This window comes from Cervus elaphus, chromosome 23 (assembly GCF_910594005.1).
Source record: "Cervus elaphus chromosome 23, mCerEla1.1, whole genome shotgun sequence".
NCBI classification, from domain to species: domain Eukaryota; kingdom Metazoa; phylum Chordata; class Mammalia; order Artiodactyla; family Cervidae; genus Cervus; species Cervus elaphus.
The window spans coordinates 54,302,212-54,323,881 of NC_057837.1; the positions used below are offsets into that span (position 1 = coordinate 54,302,212).

Sequence of the window (21,670 nt, forward strand, 5' to 3'; positions counted from 1 at the left end):
TCACTTTCAAATAAATACTGTCAACGGAGATAGTTAAAAGTTTGTGCACAAAAGAAGCAGGTAAATCAGACAAGACCTTTGTATGGAAGGGATACCGTACATTAAATTCTTTATTTTTTTTTTGTAATACTGTGGCCAGTCATTAATCTGAAGATTTCATGTGTCATTTTATTGAAGTGATATCTTAGTCTTTACACAAATGCCATGTAAATAAGTTGCTGACTGTTCTTTCTCTCGTGGAGTTGTACGGAACCTTCTGTGTGTATACCCTCAATCCCTCTGAAATGTTGGCCTGTATCTGAGGTATGACGTTATAGCCGAAGGGACCGTTGTAAATTCACGTGGAGACGGAACACTTCTGACAGCAGCTCACTGAAGCATGCTCTCGGGGACCAAGTGTCCAGTCGTCACTGCTGAGGACGAGGAGGGGTGGCCTTGCTGGATGGCTTGCTGGGCGGCATTCCCCATTGATACCAGGACGCCACTGGTCCCCGCAATCCTTCCAGAGCCCGCTGTTCAGTCAGCACCGCTTTCTCACTTTTCCTGAAGTTGTGTTTTAGGAGCTCCGGGGACCTGACTTCTCCCCAACAGCTGCCATCACGGCTCCTTGGCAGGCGGAGGTATCGCAGATGCCAGGAGGCCCCTGAGCGCCAACGGCACCAGGAAGGCCAGGATCACCGGGGAGCCCAGGCTCGCCGTGAGCTCCATCTCGGCCGTCTTTGCCGACGCCGGGTACACCTTGCGGTCCTTGAGAGCCACCAGAAAGGTGAGTGGAGACACAGAAAGGGGACATCAGTGGAGTGTCCATTAAGCCAACCCAACTCTTGTGTTTCTCTAGCTCGTTTCTTAATTCTAGGAGGGGCCCAGGGGAGGTGCGCTCAGGCTGGAGGGCAGCGAGGGCAGAGGCCTCGCAGGGGAGGACGGGCCCAGGGTGCGGGAGTTGGGGTTCTGTCCTAAGCTGGGCAGCGTGGACCTGAGTCAATCGGCGCCGAGTGAGGAATGGGTCTTGGGTGAGGGATGGGGGTGCTGTCGATGAGGGTGGTAGCCACAGGGGTGGACTGTGTGGGGGCACCTGAGGAGGTGGACTGCAGGTGGGAGCAGAGGAGAAAGCAGGAGCTGGGGGTGCTGACGGGTGTGTATTGAGGTGGCCTCAGCATGTACCCCCCCCCCACCAGAAGGCACAGAAGGGAACACGGCTGGGGCTGCCCTCCTCCCTCTTGGCAGAGCATTTATATTTGACATGAAAAATGCCAACACCCAGGGTACACGTGGGTCAATTAAGAGAAAATTCTGTTAGAACTGAACTGAAATGCCTGATGGCTTTAGTTGAATAGAATCTAACTGAATCTACTTTAACACAGGGTGATCAGTTCATTGATTCAGCTTTTCCATATAAAAGTGGTTACTGAAAGAGCTCCTGACCCCGCCTCTAAGAATGGTTTGCCAAGAGAAAGAAGTTGTTCCATTAGAAGGCGACTAAGTGTACCCGTCCCCCAGATGTGCCCGTGTGACGTTAGTGACAGTGGTCTCGTACCTTGCAGCCCTTGGTCTCCATCAGGCCCATCCAGGCCCTCGCCAGCCGAGCCTTTGTCTCCTCTGTCACCCTGGTTTCCTGTCAAGAGTAAGTGACATAATCATATGCTTAGCAGCCCTGATTCAAGTTCAAAGACAGACTGGCTGCGGTGAGTGGTGATCCGCCTTCTTACAAGCAGGGTGCCCGCTTTCTAAGCTTTTTACTGAATCAAAACACATTTAGAAAAAAAAACACATTTAGAAAAGGACACGCAGCAAAGTGTCGGGCTCAATGTCACCCACTTGTGTGACTCCCCAGTATCAGAGCATCACTCTTGGACTAGTAGCTTGTTCAATCTGAGCGTTTGCCCTGTATTCCTATGTTCAACATGAGTTTTGACAGTTATTTAAGGTGTTTTCAAACACCCCCTGAACTGTGTTCTCTGCTCCCTCACTCCTGGCTGCTTTTGGTCTCTGTGGCCCTGGTGTCTGGAAGGTGCGCTAAGGCCCGCTGCGAGCGCCCGCTGGCCGCCTGTGCCTGTGTGATGCTGGCTGCAGGACCTGGGGATGTTCCAGGGAAACTGAGCCTCTTGTCCACATAGTGATGCTGCTTGAGGCAGACAGCTGGGCTGGGGGCATCTGTCCTGCCTGATGCTAAAAGCAGTGACACCAGTTTCCTTTCAATTGGTGTTTGTCATTTTTCCCATCACAGAAGGTAGCACACCTTCTGCAAAGGACTAGGAGTCCCAGGGCCGGGCAGTCAGAGCCTCCCATGGGTCCTGGGCTTTCCTCGGCCTCTACAGCTCCCTGACCCGTTTTGTCCTGGGGAGATGGACGTCCAGCAGTGACAGTGGCATCTGTCTGAGGACCTACAGAATATGTTCTCTTTTAACTCAAACAGTAACCCTCAGGCGTCCCCAGCCCGAGGCAGGCACCCCAGGGAGCACAATGACCCTGTAGCCGAGTGGCTGCCTCCACTGACTCCTGCCACGCTGTTTTTTCTGAGAATGAATGCTGTTTTTGAATTTTATTTTCAACAGTCTTTACGGCATTCAGATCCCTATTTGGATAAAACCTTGTTGGTCTGTCTTTGGGGGGAACCATCCCCCCGCTGCAGACAGTGACGTCTCCAAGACAACAGGAAGCTGTCTGACAGTGAACTTCGGCTGGCCAGGGAAGAGAAGGGCATCTGACAGCGTTTGCCCTCTAGTGCTGAAAATATTCTCAATGTCTTTACAGTAACGAAACGATACCACCAATTACAGAAGCAGTTTCATCTACTGAAGTATTTAAACTTAACGTCACAGATGAAGAAAGGAACTCACAGAAGTAAGTTTTGTTTTTCTTAAGCTGTTTCTCAGAAATAGAAAATTATTTTTTTAATAAGTTTGGAAAGAACTAGCAGCAATGAGGAGCTCTAAATCCTAAATTTGGGCTGGGAGGCTGGCTGACCTGAGACAGTCAGACTGTGGTGGCAGACGATGTATAATGAACCAAGTGTTCAAGGCCTTTTTTAGAAGAGGTTAATGGCCAGCAGCTCCCACAGCCGTGTTACTGTGTGGGCACTGAGCTTCCCTCGATGGCACCATGGCAGGGGGTCAAGGTTTCCGCCTCGTTTCTAAATTACCTCTCCTAGTTCTTAAGATGCATTTCTCAATTTCATAACTTTTGCCTTTTGCCACAGAAATGTTCACACATGCCAGTTTTCATTACAGGAACTGTTCTTACGTATAAATGGGGCTCCTGTTGGTTCATTCCTCACATTCTTCTCAGTCCTCCCCCAAATGTTGTTCTAATGAAACTTGAGAAGAACATCACATTTTGGAAAATGTTGTCATACCCTTGGGTTTAATAAGGAGCTGGGCCCCAGAGCATGAAGGGCTGTACCCCAGACATCTCTAGTAATCAATTAACCTCTGGGGCTTTTCTAGAGGAGCCCGTGGGCAGGGGATGGGAGGAGAGCAGAGGGGAAAGGTGGGGCCCCCGAGGCCTCATGTCAGTTTCCCCTCTGGGCCTCTTCCCCACCCTGTCCCCATAAGGGAGCATCTCCGTGTGGAGACTCTGCGTGGAGACACCGGTGGGGGGCTCTAGTGTGTGGCTGCATGGTGGGGTGGGCTGCACTCACCTCTGGGTCCAGGGTCTCCAAGTTCTCCTGTGGGACCTCGGTATCCAGGGGGCCCTCGAGCCCCGGGGTGACCAATGGAGCCTGGGGGGCCCGGGGGGCCTGGGGGACCAGCAGGACCTGGTCGCCCGATGGAGCCCGGTGCTAGGGGCTTCCTCAGGTGTGCGGCTAGCTGCGCGATTTGCTCTTTTGGAAAACAAAGATCAGACGTGTATTCATCAGAAGTGTGTTACGTGAAGTGTGAACATAGTGCCCTTCAAATAAAGCTTGTTCATTGACTGCAAAGGGCTGTAATTGCTTTAGGTCCGTGAGAAATGGTGTCAGTATGCTGTCCGTGAGAAATACTGAAGAGCAAATCACAGCCCTAAGGAACGCTGAGGGGAAGGCACCCACCCAGTGCAGACCCCAGGGACACTGCAGTGGGCTTGGCTGGAAGGTGATGGAGGGTGGGGATGAGGGTGGGGTGGGGGTGAGGCTGGGGGTGGTGGTGGGGGGTGGGGTGGGGATGGAGTGAGAGTGAGGCTGGGGGTGAAGATGGGACCTGGTCTGGGGGTGGGTGAGGCTGCAGGCACCGTGGACCAGGCAGGGTGGGGCGGGATGGAGGACACTCACCGCTGACCAGCCACCCACACAGCTCCCTGATGTGTTGCTCGCTGGCTTCTTTCCCCTGAAATTCACCCCCAAATCCATCATCATATTGGGGGGCCCACTTGCATTTCTTTGGGGCACCCCCACTAACACCAGGAACCCTGATTGTCTGGAAAGGACTTCATCTGGGTCCAGGAAGAGCCCAACATGCAGGAGCACTGGCTCCCGGGGGAAACGTACCGGGACCCCAGGTTTTCCAGTGATGCCGGGCACGCCTCGCACGCCCTGGAGGCCCACGGGGCCAGGGGGGCCAGGGACGCCATCTACGCCGCTGGTGCCATTGGGGCCCTGGATGCCCTTAGGGCCCAGCTCCCCGCGACTGCCGGACTGGAGGGAAACAGAAGCAGGGCAGGGGTCATGGCCGAGCCACCTACAGGGGCTTCTCCCTCGGAGCTGGCAGCTTCGCACTTCTGACCCACACGGCCATCAGTGCCCCAGAGCCAGCCTGGGGCCCCAAGGGGGCTGGGGAGCCAGTGTCTGCCAGGCACTCACCTCTCCTTTGGGGCCAACAGGGCCGCTGGGACCCTGGAAAAGAGCAGAAGGGAAGTTGTGCACTTCAGTTACTTGCGTGTTGTTGGCTGTGGGAACTAGTTCCCCAGGAGCCAGCCTTGCCCGTTATTAGATGGGGATGAAGAGAAAGCAAGTCACCCGTGAAGCTGCTGTCTGATTACACGACAGCATCCACAGGGGTTACTCCTTCTTACTCTAGGTATGTTTCTTTTATGTTCATAAATATTGTATATTCTTTTTATATTTTTATATTGCTGAGATTGTATTGTAGCTACTGATGTTTTTAAACTTATTTTCCCTGAAGTGAAGTTGCTCAGTCGTGTCCAACTCTTTGCGAGCCCATGAGCTGTAATCTACCAGGCTCCTCCATCCATGGGATTTTCCAGGCCAGAATACTGGAGTGAGTTGCCATTTCCTTCTCTGGGGGATCTTCCCGACCCAGGGATCGAACCTGGGTCTCCTGCATTGCAGCTAGACGCTTTACCGTCTGAGCCATAGGCAGGGAAGCCACCTCATTTTCCCTCAGCAGTGTTATTAGCAGCAGTGTACTTCTTCTCACCCATGTTTATTTTGTTCTCACTCATTTTACTGTTACACACAAGGTGGAGCTGAGGGTCTCCGTGGCTGAGGCCCCCCCTTCTCCAGTTGTGAACCCGGGAATCTGCCTGGCAGGATGTGGACAGGGACTGGGGGGCACCAGCCAGCAGCCAGATGGCCCAGGACCCCTCCTCCACCTGGGCCGCTGTCTGGTGAGAGCCCGACGCCAGCTCCGCTCCAGCCACAGACGGTGCCCAGCACCCCAGCCGGAAAGGTTGGCTCTGGGCTACAAGGTTCTGCTGGAGACGAGGGTCCTGGACTGAGCCGTTTCCAGACTTAAAGAAAGGCTTGGTCACAGAGCCAGAGACCTTTGCCACATGGGGCCACGAAGGTCCCTGTCTCCAGACACCCTGACTGTTCCCTATCAGTCACCTTCTGAAGTGTGACTGTCTGTCAGTTCTATCAGCCTTTTGTTCTATCAGCTCGGTGGAAACAGCGTTTTCTGTAGCTCAGTCTCAGCTCTGGCTAATTCATACTGAAAAGTCACAGAGGGAGTGTGGAGAGGGGGTGGGGGACAGAAGACCCCACCACCGGGCCTGGGGCCGCCCACCACAGGGGACAGCACAGGTCCCACCCTCTGCCTCGGGCCTCGACTTGGCCCCAGCCCCACCCCACAGACCTGCAGATGCTGCCCTCCCCGCACCCTCCCCCCGACCACAAACGTGGCGAGAGGCCGCCTGTCACACTCACCAGTTCTCCTTTATCCCCAGGAAGGCCGTCAGCACCCGCGATGCCCTGAAACGACACAGTGCTGAGCTGCCGACCCCCATTCTTGGTGGGAGCCGTGCCCGAGACCCGGGCCTGGGTGCCAGGCTGACAGCGAGCAGAGCCTCAGGTGGGTTTGGGCTGTTTTAGGTCCTCCTGGTGCTCCGGGGGTGGGGGGGCAGTCAGCAGCAGAGCTGTGGGCCCCTCTCCCACCCTGGGCCCTCCAGAGAAAAGGTGCTGCTCCTGGGACCCAGACAGTCAGCGGGGAGCATGCCTACTCTGAAGGTCCCTGAGAAGCCCCCCAGGCCACAGGCAGCCTCTGTTGTACCCAGGAGCCAACTGACCCTGGTCTGGATGGTTGCTCTGAGTCGTCAGCCTGGGAAGCCAGGAGTGGGGGGCAGCGACAAAGCTGGAATGAGGGAGGGAGAGAAGGAGGTGCCCCCAGCCCTGAAGACAGTGGCAGCCCCCCAGCTGACCTGACCACCGATGTCTCACCTGGTCACCCTTGGGGCCGGCAGCTCCTCCCGGGCCCTGGTCAGAAAGGGGTGAGCGTTAGAGGATCGCAGCGGGGCGAGGGAGGGGGCCAGTGCCCTTCCTCCACTGTGGCGCCAGGACCAGCTCAGCACACAAGGGCCCCTCCCGGACACTTGGCATCCTGGCCTCTGAGCGTGATGGGAGCCTAGCCCCCAGCCTCCTCCCTGATGCCCCCAGCCCCCGAGTATCAGGGACAACGGGGCCCCCCAGTGCTGACTACTAGACACCGACACTGCCTGTGTGTGTGCTATGAACTGTGGGAGGTGGGATGAGGGACCTGGGGGTGCAGGGATTCCCGCTGGGACAGCACTTACCCGGTCGCCGACGCCACCTCGGAGGCCTTGGGGGCCCGGCAGGCCAGGGTCTCCTATGCTGCCCTTCCGGCCCTACAGACAAGTGCCCAGCTCGTCAGCCCCACAGAGGAGCCCAGTGTTGACCTCTCCCCAAGCCTAACTGGCCCACCTGGGCTCTCTGGCCCCAAACCTCACCTACCTGGAAGCCACGGACGCCAGGGGCCCCAGGGGGGCCTTGTGGGCCCAGAGCCCCCTGAAAGACAGAGGGAGAGCGTTAGTCCAGCTCCACCTCCCCTTGGGGGCTGAGCAGGCAAAGGACTGGACCCCAAGCCATCTGGCCCAGTTGCTGGGGGGAGGGCATCCTGGGGGCAGCTGGGGTGGCAGAGGTTAGGCCCTGGGACCCTGTGCATTAGCTGGACTTGGCACCAGGCACCGATTCCCCTGCTGCCCTGGGCACTGAGGCTGGTGGTGTCACTGCTGGGTCCGTGGAGGGGCCCGAGGCGGGGCTGCTCCCTTGGCCAGGTGCCGGGTGCCGGGCTTCTGTGCCCTCAGCACAGAGTCTGAAGGACAGGACAGCTGGGGCCCAGCCACCACCATGTCCCAACTTTCACAGATTCAGCCCTTTCATACCTCTAAGATGCCACCCCAGCCCGCAGAGAAATGGGTCCCAAGCCCATTGCCCCCTGAGACTTCATTTCCCCAACTCACCGCTGAGCCCCTGTGTCCAGCCTCTCCACGCTCGCCGGGCATGCCAACATCTCCCTATACTCGGGAAGGGACAGAGGGTGTCAGCGGGCTCCATGTACACATGAGTAGGGGGCAAGGGCTGCAGATACTCACAGGGACACCAGGCTCTCCTGAGGGGCCGGCCTCGCCCAGCTCTCCAGGTCTACCCTGCAGGGGAGGGGTGAACCCTGAGTGCCTGCCTGTGGGGGGTGGGGGGAGTCCTCTGCCCCCAGGACCCAGACTGTGGCTGCGCCTTCCCCTCCCCCTCTCCCCAGGAGAAAGCAACCACGTACCAGTTCTCCTTTCTCACCCTTGGACCCTGCTCGTCCGGGGAGACCCTGTAGGTCAGAGGTCAGCACACAAGGTGAGAGGCAGAACACCCTGAAAGTGAGGGCCTCCCACAGCCTCCCTGGCCTTGATGCAGAGACCCCACACGCACCCCTGCTTGGGGTAGATGACCACCCAGTAGCCGCATGCACTCACCGGCAGCCCGTTGGGCCCCTTCTCTCCAGGGGCGCCATGGCGACCAGCTTCTCCCTGTGGAGTTTGAGGGACATGTGCTGAGGTCCTTCAGGCTGAATGCCCCGCACACCCTCCTCCTCTCTGCAGACCCCCAGCCAGGACCAACCTTTTCGCCATCGAGTCCTGGCAGGCCATCCCTGCCATCCTTGCCTGGCATGCCCTGGGGACAGGATGGTGTTAGGCCGCGTGAGCCGTGGGCCCCCTCCAGGCCACGCCCTCCCAGGCACGCCCTCCAGGCCCTGCCCTTCCCCACTGCCGTGCCGTGGGTCTACCCTCCTGGACTCAGGCAGGTGGTGACCTGTGCTGCCCTCTGATCGTGAGGTGAAGGCAGGGAGGATGCACCCAGACCACACTCTGCCCCTAATGCACCAAGACTCTTCACAACACTCCAGGGAAAGTCTGCTGTGCCCACTTTACAGACCAGGAGACTGAGGCCTGGGAGCCAGGATCTGACCTGCCTAGTTCCACAGGCTCGACCAATTTGGGGATCACAAACACAGTCATGTACTGGGAGGGCGGCAGGAGGACAGCCAGGGTCTGTCCCTCCCCCCACCTCCTTTAGCTCTGCCTCCCCACCACCAGCTGTGCTGCCCTGTCCTCTCAGGCTCGGGTGGGGAAGGAGCCAAGGGGCCAGGAGGAAGTGCGGGTCTGGGCTGAACGTGGGCACAGGGCCAGGAGAGCCACACAGGTCACCCACCCCGCCCCCCCACCATGCACTGGCAGCCGCAGACACTCACCGGCTCTCCACCAGGCCCAGACATGCCGGGGACGCCTTTAGGACCAGGCCTGCCCTAGGGGACACGGAGGGACCACAGTCAGGCCTTGGGGACTGCTCTCCCAGATGTGTCACTGGGTCCTGGGAGGGGGACAGGGGCCTTGCCCACCACTTGCTAGACTCAGGATTGGCTGGGGGACAGCTGTGGGGGCCAGGCCCAACCCCTAGGGAAAAAGGCCTATCAAGTAGGAGTATCTTAGGGTCTTGGGGGTGCCTTTCAAGCCGGGGGAAGACGAGATGGGTTTGGAGACGGTCACTTCAGTTCGTTTTGGGAGATGCCTGATTATCTCAGGGTCACTTAACCCAAGAGTCGTGTTTTCTGTTGCTCCATCTTAGCTGGGCAGTCCTGGCACAAGGTCAGGCCTCACAGCCCAGGGCCTCTTGATGGACGTCAGTGGTCCTCTGGCCCCTGCCCGGCCACTCCCGAGAGGAGCTTGTTAGGTGACAGTAGCTTCAAGGAGCCACAGGGGGAACAAGGCCAGGGGCTCCCCCTACCCCGAGGAGAGGGCAGCAGCCCCAGGCCCCTGGACTTGCTGTCTGTGTGCCTCTCCCACCCCCATGGACCAGGTTCTGCCCAGGAAGGACCCAGAGAACCCAGGTTCTCTCACTTACAAGGTCGCCCTTGGGGCCGCGGAACCCCTCTGGGCCCCTCTCTCCTCTGTCGCCCTGCAGTGACAAGGGGGGACAGGAAAGAGTTAACAAGGTGGGGGGACGGGTGACCCTGCCGAGGGTCGCAGAGGCCAGAGGGACCCCAACCACACCTCCACCTCACTTCATGTCTGGAAAGCAGGGTGCAGATCTCCCATGAGGGCCGGGCTGACTCTGGGAAACACCCCTGCGCCCAGTGTTCCCGGTCATTCCTCTCAGGCATGCGCCCAGGTGTGACACGTGTCCCCCAGGGGAGCCCATGGGACAGTGAAGCCCCGGGAAGGGCTGGGGCAGCCCAGTGGGCCTGGGGAAGGCGACAGTGAGGAAGAGAGGCGAGAACGGAGCCGGGCCTGCAGGGCCCGCCCCACCCCCCCTCAGACACACACATACCGCTTTCCCAGGGGCTCCTGGGATCCCGGGGGGCCCTCGGAACCCGATGGGACCCTGTGGAGGAGAAAGACCCTGAGCCTCTCATCAGAGGCCTGGGGGCATCCCCAAGGCACCCAAGTCCATCTGGAGAGGCCCTCCCAGGAGCTCCCCAGCAATGCCCACATCAGCACCCCATTAGGGTCCCCAGGCCTCTCCCCCTCCCCACATTTGCCAAGGCCTCCTCACCCGATGCCTGCCATCCCTCTAGACCCACAAAAGCCTTCACAGGCTCTGGTTTGGGGAACCATCCAGTGAGTGGAGTCCAGAGACAGCCCTGCCATGGCTACGGGTGAGGACCCACACTCACAGGGCCCACCTGACCTCTGGAGGTGGCCCCCAATGCCTCTTGACCTCAGGCTGGCCCACAGCCCCTCAAGGGCCAGGGAGGCGGGGAGGCTTGTAGACTTACCCGGTCCCCGGGGGGTCCGAGTGGCCCTGGAAGTCCTCGTAGGCCCCGTGGACCCTGCAGGGAGAGAGCTGGAGCTGTAGGGCCCGGGCCAGAAGTCCCCTAGGAGTGCACACCCCCCAGGAGCCACGGAGACCCTGGTCTCCCCTAGAAGCCCCTGGTCTCAGGACCCCCACCCAGTCCCGTCCTGGGGGTTGGTGGACCACTTGCATCCCTGAGCTGTTCACCCCACATCCTCACCCATCCAACCCCTCTCCCTGCTCACCTGCAACCCCACGGTGCCCGGGATACCAGGGGGTCCAGGGGGGCCGGGGTCACCCTGCAAGAGAGGCGCAGAAAGTGGTGGTGGGTGGGGTCAGCCCCAGCTCTCCTCCTTGCCCTCTACCCTCTACCCACTGCTCAAGCCCTAGTAGTGGGGGACATTGCCCTGACCTCACAGCTGTGCCTCCAAGGCCAAGGGGGCGCTGGCTGTCTTCCAGAGAGGTTGCACGCTGTCCTCCCTCCTAGCAAGCACCCAGCCCTCCCCAGACACCTCCTCCCAGTGGGGGTCAGCTGCTCACGTGGCAGTCTGGCCACTCCCATCACGCTAGAGGAGCCCTAGTCTGCGGGTAAGGACAGACACACGTCCTCCAGGGCAGTGGCCATGAGGGAGTGGGGCGGGGCAGCGGGCCTGCCCAGGCTCAGGGAACCTTTTTGTGAGGCCAGGTGGTGGGGGTCTGTGCAGAGACCCTGCCCCAAACCACTGGGCGCTGGCAGGCAAGCCCAGAATGGGGGGATGGGGGATTCACAGAAGTCGCTCAGTCAGGGTGCCCCCATCTGCCTGCCTGAGAAGCAGCCAGCACTTCCTCACTCACCCCAACCCCTCACCGCAACCCCATCCCAGCACCTGTTCCTCCCCACCCCCTGCCGGGTTCCACCCCTTGGCCAGCCTCCACCTTTTCGCCATCCTTGCCGACTTCTCCGGGCTCCCCTTTGTAGCCGGTGGGTCCCTGAAAGACAGAGGTGGGCAGACAGTCACGGCCCCACCCCTAAGCAGCCCTAAATAATTAGGCCTGCCCAGCCCACCAGCCAGCTGGGGAAACCAAGGCCCTGGTGGGAGGAGCAGTGCTGGACCAGGATGGGGGTGGGGGTCTGAGACCAGCTTTCCCCGCACTGTCTCTCGATGCCCCCCATCCCGGCGGGTCACCAGTGTTGAGGGGACAGGGACACAGCAAGGAATCCTGGCAGGGTGGGACCCCAGCCCCCCTTGCTTCCTGCAACAGCCCTGTGACCCCACCACCCCCTGACCTTGGCCCATGTGGGGGCCCCGTCACCTCCTAGGGAGTGTAGAGGTGGGTTGGGGTCTGTGTCAACCCTCAGTGGCTGCTCACCTTGAACCCTGGCATTCCTGGGGGCCCTGGGGGGCCTGGTGGGCAAATGGCTGGGCACTGTGGGGAAACAGAGTGGTCAGACAGAATAGGAGCAGGCGCTGAGGTCAGAACATGGAGGCCCTGAGATGGGCCATTTGGCACAGGTGAAGGGGACCTTGGACCACACGGGGGCTGAGACAGGGCCTTATTCAGGGCCGCCGCGGGGTGCAGTGAGGCATTGTAGAGCCAGGCCGCAGCCACCAGCCCCTCGAGGCCGCCTCCACACACCCGGCTCCGATGTCTCAGCCCAGCACAGGTTCAAAGTAGCTATTCAGCACGGTGGCTGCTGGCTTCACAAAGGGGCCTTCATCACACAGCTCGGCAGCCAGCCCTGCTCAGGGTCCCCATGGTGCACGGAGGTGCCAGAGGGAGGCGTGTGTGACCCTCGGGCATCCCCAGGGTCTGGTGTGGGGGCTTCTGGATCATTCCACAGCTCATCTGGTAGAGCCAGTGATGTCACCCTCCAGTTGCTCCCTCAGCATCAGGGGCCCAGCCATTCTCCTCTTTCCAGAAGACCCCTGAAGCCTCCCCAGGGACACCAATGTCAAGCCCTCAGGACACAGGTGGGGGCAAGAGGGGCCGGCAGGGGCACAAGTGGGCTAGCTGGGCCAGGCCAGGCCCTCTGTATAATAACTTACAACCAATCCTTCCAGGAGGCTGGGTGTTGGCCCACGAACCCCGGGCCTCCAGAGTTGCTGTTCTTACATGAGAGGCAAAGCTCAAATACTAGACTAGCCTGAAAATTTCTGTCTACCCTGCCAAGGTGGTCAAGCTTGCCCTGCGTGGCTAAAACCTGGCCTTCACACGCAAAGCCTGGCTGTGCCAAGGAGGAGTGGAATTGGTCAACATGTGATTTTGCTTAAATTAACTTCCGTTTGCGCTACCGTGCATGCCAAGGAGATGCGATAGTGCAAGGCTAGACTGTGGGGTGGGGAGAGGGCAGCGCAGGGGAGATGCTACACCCAGAACTGGTGCTGCCTGCACTGAGCCTGTTCCTAGGGAGCCCCCATCCCTGCCTTCCTGTGCTCTCCAGATGGGCCCCCCCTCCCACCAAGACAGGCACCCCCACAAAAGGCTTTGAAAAGGCTGCATGTGCCCACCTGAAGATCAGTAGCACCTTCGGGAAGGACCCCTGGGTGACCCTGAAACACAGAGATGCCAGCTTCGACACAGCCCTCCACCCTCCCTGCCTACAACCCACCACTCGAGACCACCATGGCACTCGGGCTCTTCATCCCCCAGTGGCCAGTGCCAGTTACTGCTGGCCCCCTCTGCAGGGTGTGTGACAATGACAAAAACCATCTGCCCTTGGGATGGGGTGGCCCCAGACCTGAGCCCCACTAGTCCAGGTCAGCTGACGCACCTGCTCCAGCCTGGCCCTAGCCCCTGTCTGGGGTGTGGCCGGGACTCTCCCTGAAGACATGGGTCCTGGGGCTGGCAGCCCGGGGGCCTGAGGATGGGCACCCTGGGGACAAGGGAGTCCCACCCACCAAGCAGTTACCCATGCCTGAGACTCGCCCGAGAGCTTGAGAGCCTCTGCCCAGTACTCACAGGGGGGCCAGGAGGTCCCGGGGGGCCAGGGAGGCCTGGGAGTCCTGAGGGTCCCTGTGGGAGGGGTTATGACTTAGAAAGAGCAGGAGCAGCCCCCACCATGGGTGAGGCGGCCAGCCACCTCTGGAGAGGAGCAGCCCCCCTACCCAGGACCATGCAGTTATGGTGCCGCCCACCTGCTCGTCCCTCCCCCACCTTCTGCATCCTGAGATCCACTCTGTCTCTGGACTTCAGCCACTGAGGCCCACCAAAGAAGAGGGGAGGGAGAGGAGGGGTGCAGGGAGCAGGTGAAGAGGGGAGGGAAAAGGGAGGGAAAGACCCCCATAGTTGCCTTTGGGGAGTCCTGGCAGCCACTCACCGGGGGGCCCCGGAGGCCAATTCCACCTGGTAGGCCGCTCACCCCTGCCTCTCCCTGGGGAGGTAAAAAGTGAGAGAGGGGGCTCTGCACCCAAGGAGCTCTGAGGACCCAGGGCAGTTCAGACTCTGTCCTGTATCCCCTCACAGGGCTGGCCAGCTCTCTTTAGGGACAGGGACTCTGTCGCCCCACCAAGCCCCACCCTCACCCTGGCTTGGGACCTGGTGACCATGTTGGCTCTGAGTGTGGTGGGCATGTTTGGGGCGAGGGAGCAGGCACGAGGGTTGTAAATACTCACAGGGGGTCCAGGGAGGCCTTTGCCCTGCAATGCCAAGAATGCGATCAGGGCTTGCTGGGGATGGGAAGGGGTTGCCCACCACCCACCCCATCACCCTGAGCTGGTAGGTGGTCATTGGGGATGAGAGGATACAGCCAGGATGGCACCCAGGATCTCAGGAGAAGCTGCAGAGGGGCTGCACTTGGGGAGCTTTGGGGCCCTCAAGCTCCCACCAGGAGGAGACGCCAGTACTCACCCCCAGCCCAGGTGGCCCTGGGGGTCCCAGACTTCCCTGCAGGAGGAAATGGGGTTTCAGAGGGGCTGGCAGAGGCATCATGCCTGTGTGTGCAAACCCGTTCCCCTCCCTCCCAAGTTCATCTCCCCTGAGGAGGGGTTCCTGTTTCACAGAAAACTGACAACAGGCAGTGAGTGGGGGGCACCTCTGATGTCCCAGGGGTCTGGGTCCAGCCCTTTACCAACAATCCTGCAGAGGAAAAACCAGAACCAGTCCCACCTTCCTGGGAGTGCTGCTGCAGGCAGGATGGACCACCAGGTGTGACCCATGTGACTCCTCCACACAGAGGAGCTCCATGGCCAGTTCCTCCAGGAAGCCCTCCGACCTTGGCCCACAGTAGAGAGCCCCAAAGCTCCAGCAGCCACCTGCCTGTCAGCACCCTCCTGGCCCTCCTCCTGCCTGTATCCCAACTTCGAGGTCCTTGTACTGGAGGCCCCTCCCCTCCTGTGTCCCAGGCTCCCAGCAGAAAAGCCTGGAGCTAACCCACTTTCTCCCACCCTCCTCCATCTCCCACACCCTCCTCGGCATCACCAAAGCACCTGCCCTCCTGCAGGCAGCCACTCTCTTCCTTGTTGCTACTCAGAAAGCTCCGTAGCCCAGTTCCCAAAGGCAGTGCTGTGCCCTGGGTCCCCCCACACCCAGCCCCCTGTCCTCTATACTCCAGGGCTGGGAAACAGTCATTCCTTAAAGCGGGGAAGGAGAGGGAGTGTTGGGTTCAGCTTTGCTCTCAGCACCACAAGAGAAGTTAGTCAACCAGAAAGAGGCTTTGGTGGACACTGGTCAGACTCAGGGGACAGGCTGGGTGACCATGGCCCCTCGGGTGGGCACAGAGAGAGAGGCACTGGTTCACCACGGGAGGAGGAGGGCCAGCCATGCCCCCCACCATGTCAGCCACCAGTCTGAGGGCTGGGGCAGCTCTGCCCAGATGGGGTGGGAACAGGGAACGTGCCACCCTGGGTCCACCTGCCCTCCTGCCCCCTCCACCCCACATCAGGGGCGGGGCCCAGCCAGTCCAGTCACGGCAGCTGCCCTCAGGACCCCCACCCTGTGGACAGGTGGTGCTCAGCCAGACTGCCCCTGGCCAGGACCTCAACCCCAAGCTGAAGCCACTGGACCTGGTGCCTGCCTTACCCGTTCTCCAGGAGCGCCCTTGGGTCCAGGAGGTCCATCCTGCCCATTCAGACCCTGGGGAGCAGATGGAAGGAGGACTGGAGGGGTCGCACAGGAAGGATGTGCCCCTCTGGGGGAAAGAGCCAGCCATGGGCCCTTCTCTGACTAAAGCCAGTCCAGAGAGGTCACAAAGACTGGACTGGTACCTCCCCCCACTGGCCCCACCCACCATCCACCTGGTGTGCTGTGCTGGGGGGAGGGGGCAGCCGGTGGGAAGCCAGTAGCTGGAGCCCCTGCTGGAGTGGACAAGCCCAGGGAGCAGGAGAGTTCCCCACTTGGACCCCCTCCAGTGCTCACAAAGCCCCCGTCCTGGGGCCCCGCCTTAAGCTCCTGAGGACCCCTGATGCAGCCGCCAGGGGCTCGGAGGGGCCTGGATAATGGGCCTTTGTTCCCAGAGAAGCGAGAGCTGGCGGGACTTTCGCCCCTCCTGTGTGCTGGCGCTGTCGTCTGGCGGACAGGGCCAGACACTGACGGGTCTGGGACGGAGGCCAAGGGACCCCGCTGGGGGACCTCTGGAGATCCTCTTGGGCCAGGCTCTCCTGTTTGAGCTGGCCCAGCTGGAGAACAGCAATTAAACCTGACTCCTGGGTGCTGGGATGGAGCCCCTCCAGGCAGGAGGGGGTGGGGGCTCGCATGAGGAGAGGAGGGGAGAGGGAAGGGAGGGGAGGAGCGGGCACACTCACATCCACTCCAGGCAGTCCAGGCAGCCCAGTCTCTCCTGGTTTCCCCGGCTTCCCTGGGGCCCCTTTTGGTCCCTGTGGGGGGAAAGGGCAGAGGCGTGACAGAAGCTGAGCCAGAGAATGGCCTTCACCAAGAAGACAGATGTCCTCCAGTAGGGCCCGAGGAGGGTCTCTCCACCAGAGCCCCACCTCCGTGCTGCCCACAGACCCTGGCCCAGCTGCCCACCTTTGCTGGCGCCTCCTCCAGCAGTCCCCTACCCTTCTTTGACCACATTTGTATGATACTCACCTGGATGCTTCAACCTTCCCAGTGAAGGGCCAGGGTACCCTCTGTGAGCCTAGAGCCCTTAATTCCTGGCCTGAACAGCTCCAGGAGGGTCACTTGTGGGACCTCTGATGAGCTGGATGTGCAGGGTTGTGTTGATCCCTCCCCTGGCCTTAACAAGCTTCAAAAGCCAGACCCTGCCCTGAGAGGAGTCAAGTCCCACCTACTCCCCTCCCACCCCTTTCTGCTCTGCCCCTCCTCCCAGGCCTCCCCTTTGGTGACCCAGGGCCCAGGGTGATGGGAAGGGATGTCAATGACCCCTCTGTTATAGGCCCATCCCTCCCCTCCAGAATAGAAGGAGGCCATCCCCCCCAGCCACACACACACACACACACAGCTCACACCGCAGCCAGGACACTCACCGCGGGCCCAGGCAGACCAGGAGGACCAACTTCTCCCTGCAGAGAGGACATGTCATGTGACCAAGCATCCCCAGGGAGCAGAGCTGGGCCAGAGGAGGCTCCAGAAGACAAGATGGAGCCTCTCATCCTGTCGTCCACACCGGTGGGCCTCTCCCTTCCAGGGGCAGGCACAGCAGTGGGTGGTGGGGAGAGGGCAGGTGGTGGGGAGAGGGGTTAGCTGGACAGATTGGGGCTTTTGAGCCCACTTTGAGGGCACAGGAACACCCCAGAAATGATGGGAGGTATCATGAAGCCCACCCCTCCACCTGCCTGAAACCTAGTCAGAGGTGGCAGCCCCCACTTACAGAGGAAGGCACCCCAGCACCCTCCCCTCTGATGACCACCCAAAGCTTCCAGGCCAGGTATTACATGGAAACGTCCCTAGAGGGAACAATGGGGCCTGGCTTCTATTGGCTGCGGAGCCTTGGGGTGCAAGGGGCCCAGCCCCACCAGGAGGGGAGGCTGCCTGGGTCCAGGGCCCAACATGGCTGCACTCGGCAATGGCCCTTCAGAGGGGGTGGGAGGAGGGAGACTCGGGCCGTCAAGAGCCGGGCAGGCCCCTGGGACTCAAAGAGCTGAGGACTGGTCAAGGGTGGCTCCACCGGGAACCAGCACTGGTGAGGAGAAGCCCGGAGGGCCCTAACTTTCATGGCCTGGCTGGGCCTCTCTGGGTCCAGAGCTCTCACCCCACCTGGATCTGGGAGCAGGCTGTGGGGTCTCATCTGCTTCCACATGGCCAGGGCCACACTTAGGCTGGGGCACCTTGAAGATGACAGCCCCCCAGCCCCTTCAAGGCTGGCTCCAACCTCTAGTAGCCACGGAGACCCTGCTAGGGGGACAGGCCCCATGCCTGGGCCTTTACCTACAGAAAAGAGGAGTGTGGGCCCTCCAGGGACCCAGAGACACACGCCTCAGGGCCCACACTTCCAACCCAAAGAGCACTTCACAGCCACCCCCACCTGTTCTTGGGAGACAATCCCTGAGGGGTCCACTCCCAGAAGGAGCAAGGATCATTTGTCCCATTTCACATCCCACAGGGGTGCTCATCACCCCCAACATCACCCCAGCTCTGGGAGGTGGACTTCGTTTTCTCTCCATCAGGCCTGGGGCTCAGGGAGTTTGGGGCCAGAATGAGAACCCCACAGAGACTTCCCTATCATCCCCCCAAACTCACATCAATGCCATCCTTGCCTGGCTTCCCAGGTGGCCCTTGGGGACCGGGCGGGCCTCGAGGTCCCACTTTCTGAAATGCAGAAACATCATCAGGTGGCAGCACCCCATGCTCTCCCACTGCGGGCCCCCCTAGTTGGCCCTGGGGTTAGCCTGACAGAGTACACCCTCCTCTCAGTCCAGAGAAGAGCTCGGGCCTGTGCAGGGGCCTGCACCACCCCCCTCCCCACTCCCCTTCAGACCTCCAGCGTCCCCTGCCACCTCACTGGGCCAAGAGGGACCACGTCCGAGGCCCACGAGGAACAAAGGCCACATTGTGTGCCTCTGGTGGAGATGCAGCTCTGGCACCACCCCCACTGGGTGAGGACAGGGCAGTCCCTGAACTCATCCCCAGGGTTTCCTTGGGGGCTCAGCTGGGCGAGGGCGAGCCTGTGCCCAGGTGGTACAGAAACTTTGCAGTGACAAGACTGTGCCCACCATCCCCAAGTGCCCCGGAATTCCTGGCTCCCTCACTGACTCAGAGAGACTGGCTACAGGGGGCAAGTGGGGAGCTTATTCTCTGGCTGCGCTGCTCAACAGGTGACGGCAGAGCCACGGACCCCCACCCTAGCTGCATTCAACGGTGAGCCCTACGCGCCCCGGGTCCCACGCTCACCTGTGCCTCGGTCAAGGTTACAGTGGCGGCCAGCAGCTGCCCCAGCAGCAGCAGGGCCAGGGTGGGGGCTCCGGCCATGGCTGCACTCGCACTCTGAGAGGAGCTGGCGGGCGGAGGCAGGGGCCTCGAGCTGTGCTCGGCGGGCGGGGCTGGTGGTGGGCCGGCCAGACGCCAGTTCCCGCCCCGCCGGCCCTCGCACAAGCCCCCCATTCAGCCAGCCCACCTGGGTGGGCGGGGGCTTCTGCATCGCCCCACTCCCTGCTGAGCCAGCCAGGGAAAAAAGAAACCCAGTGGCATTTTTGGGGCCAGCCTCTGAGTTAAAATTATCCTGGGACCGGTGAGTTACACACACACACCTTTCAGCAAAAGAGAAAGAGGCTCTTTTCTCACTTGGTCCTGGACCAGGGTGTGGAGGGAGAGCCCCACGCTGAAGGCTCCTTTGAAGAAGGGGCAGTCGTGGTCCTGTCAAGGGGCTGACCAAGTCACATTCTCCTCCCTGGGGTCCTGAGAGGGACCCCGCTGCCCAAGGCCCAGGAAGTCCTTCAGAGAGAGTGAACACATCTGTGCCAGGGACCAGACAGGGCCCACCAAGGACCCCGGTCCCTGCCGTGAGCAGAAGTCCAGGGCCATGCCTGCCAGGCTGGGACCCCCCCCCCTCACCGGGGCCCTCACCCCAAACTTTAACTATACTGAGTGGTCCATGCACCTGAACCAGCACTGGCAAAGGCCGGACTGTCACCCAGCACTGCCACCCCAAGAGGAAAGTGGGGGCCCCACAGAGAAAGGAAGTGCCCCAGTGATCCCGGGCTTGAGAGAAACACAGTGGACAGGGGCTGGCTGCTCCTTTCTCACAAGCTGGGCGAGCTGTGCTTCACCTGGAAACACATGGGGACAGAAGGGTGAGGGGCAGCACCTGAGGCCAGGGGCACTCAATGTCCCCCAGGGGGACACTCAAACATCCAGGTCACCTACAGAGCCCAGATTGCTCAGAATCCCCAGCTCCCCGCCACCTGGCATCAGAGTCTTTAGAATTCCCTAGGAAATGAGGCTTCAGAATTTCTGCAGAAGGCAACTCAGAGCTTCTGAGTCGATGGAGGAGGTGCGTGGAGGCAGACCTCGCAGTTAAGAACCTCTCTTCCCTTCCTCACTGGGTTCAGCTGTGAGCCGCTCATCAGGCTTGGCCACACCCTCCAATCTTTGTTCAGTCGCTAAGTTATGTGCAACCCTTTGTGACCCATGGACTGTAGCCAACCAGGCTCCTCTGTCCTCCACTATCTCCTGGAGTTTGCTCCAATTCATGTCCATTGAGTTGGTGATGCTATCTAACCATCTCATCCTCTGCCTCCCCCTTCTCTTTTTGCCTCTAAAGGGAGGGAGAATTATATCAGGAAGGGACAAGAGAATCTACAAAATTCCTGCCTTCTAGAGTGGCTCAGATGATAAAGCATCTGCCTGCAATGTGGGAGACCCAAGTTCAATCCCTGGGTTGAGAATATCTCCTGGAGAAGGAAATGGCAACCTACTCCAGTATTCTTGCCTGGAAAATCCTATGGACAGAAGAGTCTGGTATGTTACAGTCCATGAGGTCGCAGAGAGTCAGACACGACTGAGCGACTTCACTTTCAGGAGTCATCCTAGGACATCCTCACAGATGCAGGGTGGGGCTGTGGGGCTGGAGGCGGGGCAAGCCACTCCATCCCACCCCCACTGACACGGCCTTTCGCCCAACCCCCCCTTCCTCCTGTACTTCCATGCCTGACATGGCAGGGGCGCCAGAGGGCTCCTGCTGGACCAGACTTGGGGAAGCCTTGCTGTGAAGTCAAGGAGAGACCGAGTGCCCGGAATCCCATTCCCCCATCCTAGCCCTATGCAGACTGTCCCACCTGCTGCCAGGAAACACCCTCCCTTGGAGAGCAGCCCCTGTCTTGAAGCCCCAATAGCCACAGTGGCCTGGGGAGAGGCCAGGGGGCCGGCTTCACACCTACCAGCCAGTGTCCGGGGTCACTGCCCACCTGTCTTGGGCCATCACTCTCCCTGAAGCTTGCAGGTCAAGTGGGTCTGAGCGGCCTGCCAGCCTATCCCCAGGTCCCGCTGCTGGGCACAGATACTCCCCTCCCCCAGGGTTGCTCTAAAGGGGTCTTCTCCCTCCAGGCTTCAAGCTTTTCCATCTGAACCTGAGCCTGATAATGGTCTGGATAAGGACCCTGACCCCTGGGGTCACTGTATGGCCCACACTAGCCCCAACAAGTGACTTTAAGTTTGTCTATCTCCCCCCGCCCCCACACACAGGACGGGAGCTGTCGGGGGAGCATGTTAGCGGGAAGCAGGTCCCAGCTCCCAACCCACAGAATGAACTAGGCTCCCTCCCCATGCCCCCACCCCCAGGTGTGAGCTCCATCACTTCCACCTGTCGGGAGGGGAGAGGTCAGCCCCGGCCACGGGACAAAGCCAGGCTGAGGGCAGCATGCCCTGTGGGTTGGGGGCTGCTGAAGGAAGGAGGCACTCTGTTCCCATGCCAGGTTGGAGGGCCCAGGGTCCCTGTGTGGAGGACCCATGGGCTGAGAGGCGGCTATGGCTGCTAGGGCAGGGGCAGAGGGGACAGAGCCAGGGAACCACCACAGAGCTTGTGCTCCGAGGTGCATCACAGAACCCCAGTCAGGGCACACCCGACACTGCTCCACATCCTTTAATCGGTGACAAAAGGCAGCCTAGGGACCCAATGCCCAGCCCCAGAGGCTCTGGGTGGCCGTGCGATCAGGGTGCATTTTGGGGGGTGTATGCTGGGGGGCACACATGCTCAGGAGGGCCGCACCAGGGTCGCACGCCAGGCACTTCCACAGCAAAGTGGTGACACAGCTGGGCCACATGCAACCACGAGTCCAGCCAGAGTTACTCATGAAACCAGCCCCTCCCCTGCCCTGGCCATCCACGAGCTGCCATCCATACCGGAAACAC

General features: G+C 60.4%; 1 protein-coding gene across 1 annotated transcript; it reads right to left on the reverse strand.

Moving 5' to 3' along the window:
• Positions 1–92: 92 nt before the first annotated feature.
• Positions 93–18,940, reverse strand: COL9A3 (collagen type IX alpha 3 chain). The gene is made up of 32 exons (XM_043883479.1): positions 18,716–18,940; positions 18,065–18,133; positions 16,852–16,887; positions 16,168–16,239; positions 15,446–15,499; positions 14,276–14,311; positions 14,041–14,064; positions 13,746–13,799; positions 13,388–13,441; positions 12,937–12,978; positions 11,798–11,854; positions 11,363–11,416; positions 10,693–10,746; positions 10,431–10,484; positions 9,983–10,036; positions 9,557–9,610; positions 8,907–8,960; positions 8,276–8,329; positions 8,131–8,184; positions 7,941–7,985; positions 7,762–7,815; positions 7,630–7,683; positions 7,121–7,174; positions 6,943–7,014; positions 6,590–6,625; positions 6,080–6,124; positions 4,775–4,807; positions 4,463–4,609; positions 4,247–4,301; positions 3,638–3,820; positions 1,535–1,612; positions 93–747 (listed from the first exon to the last, which is right to left on the reverse strand). The coding sequence occupies exons 1-32, from the start codon at positions 18,923–18,925 to the stop codon at positions 557–559; spliced, it is 2,187 nt and encodes a 728-aa protein (XP_043739414.1). The 5' UTR covers positions 18,926–18,940; the 3' UTR covers positions 93–556.
• Between the last annotated feature and the right edge of the window lie 2,730 nt (positions 18,941–21,670).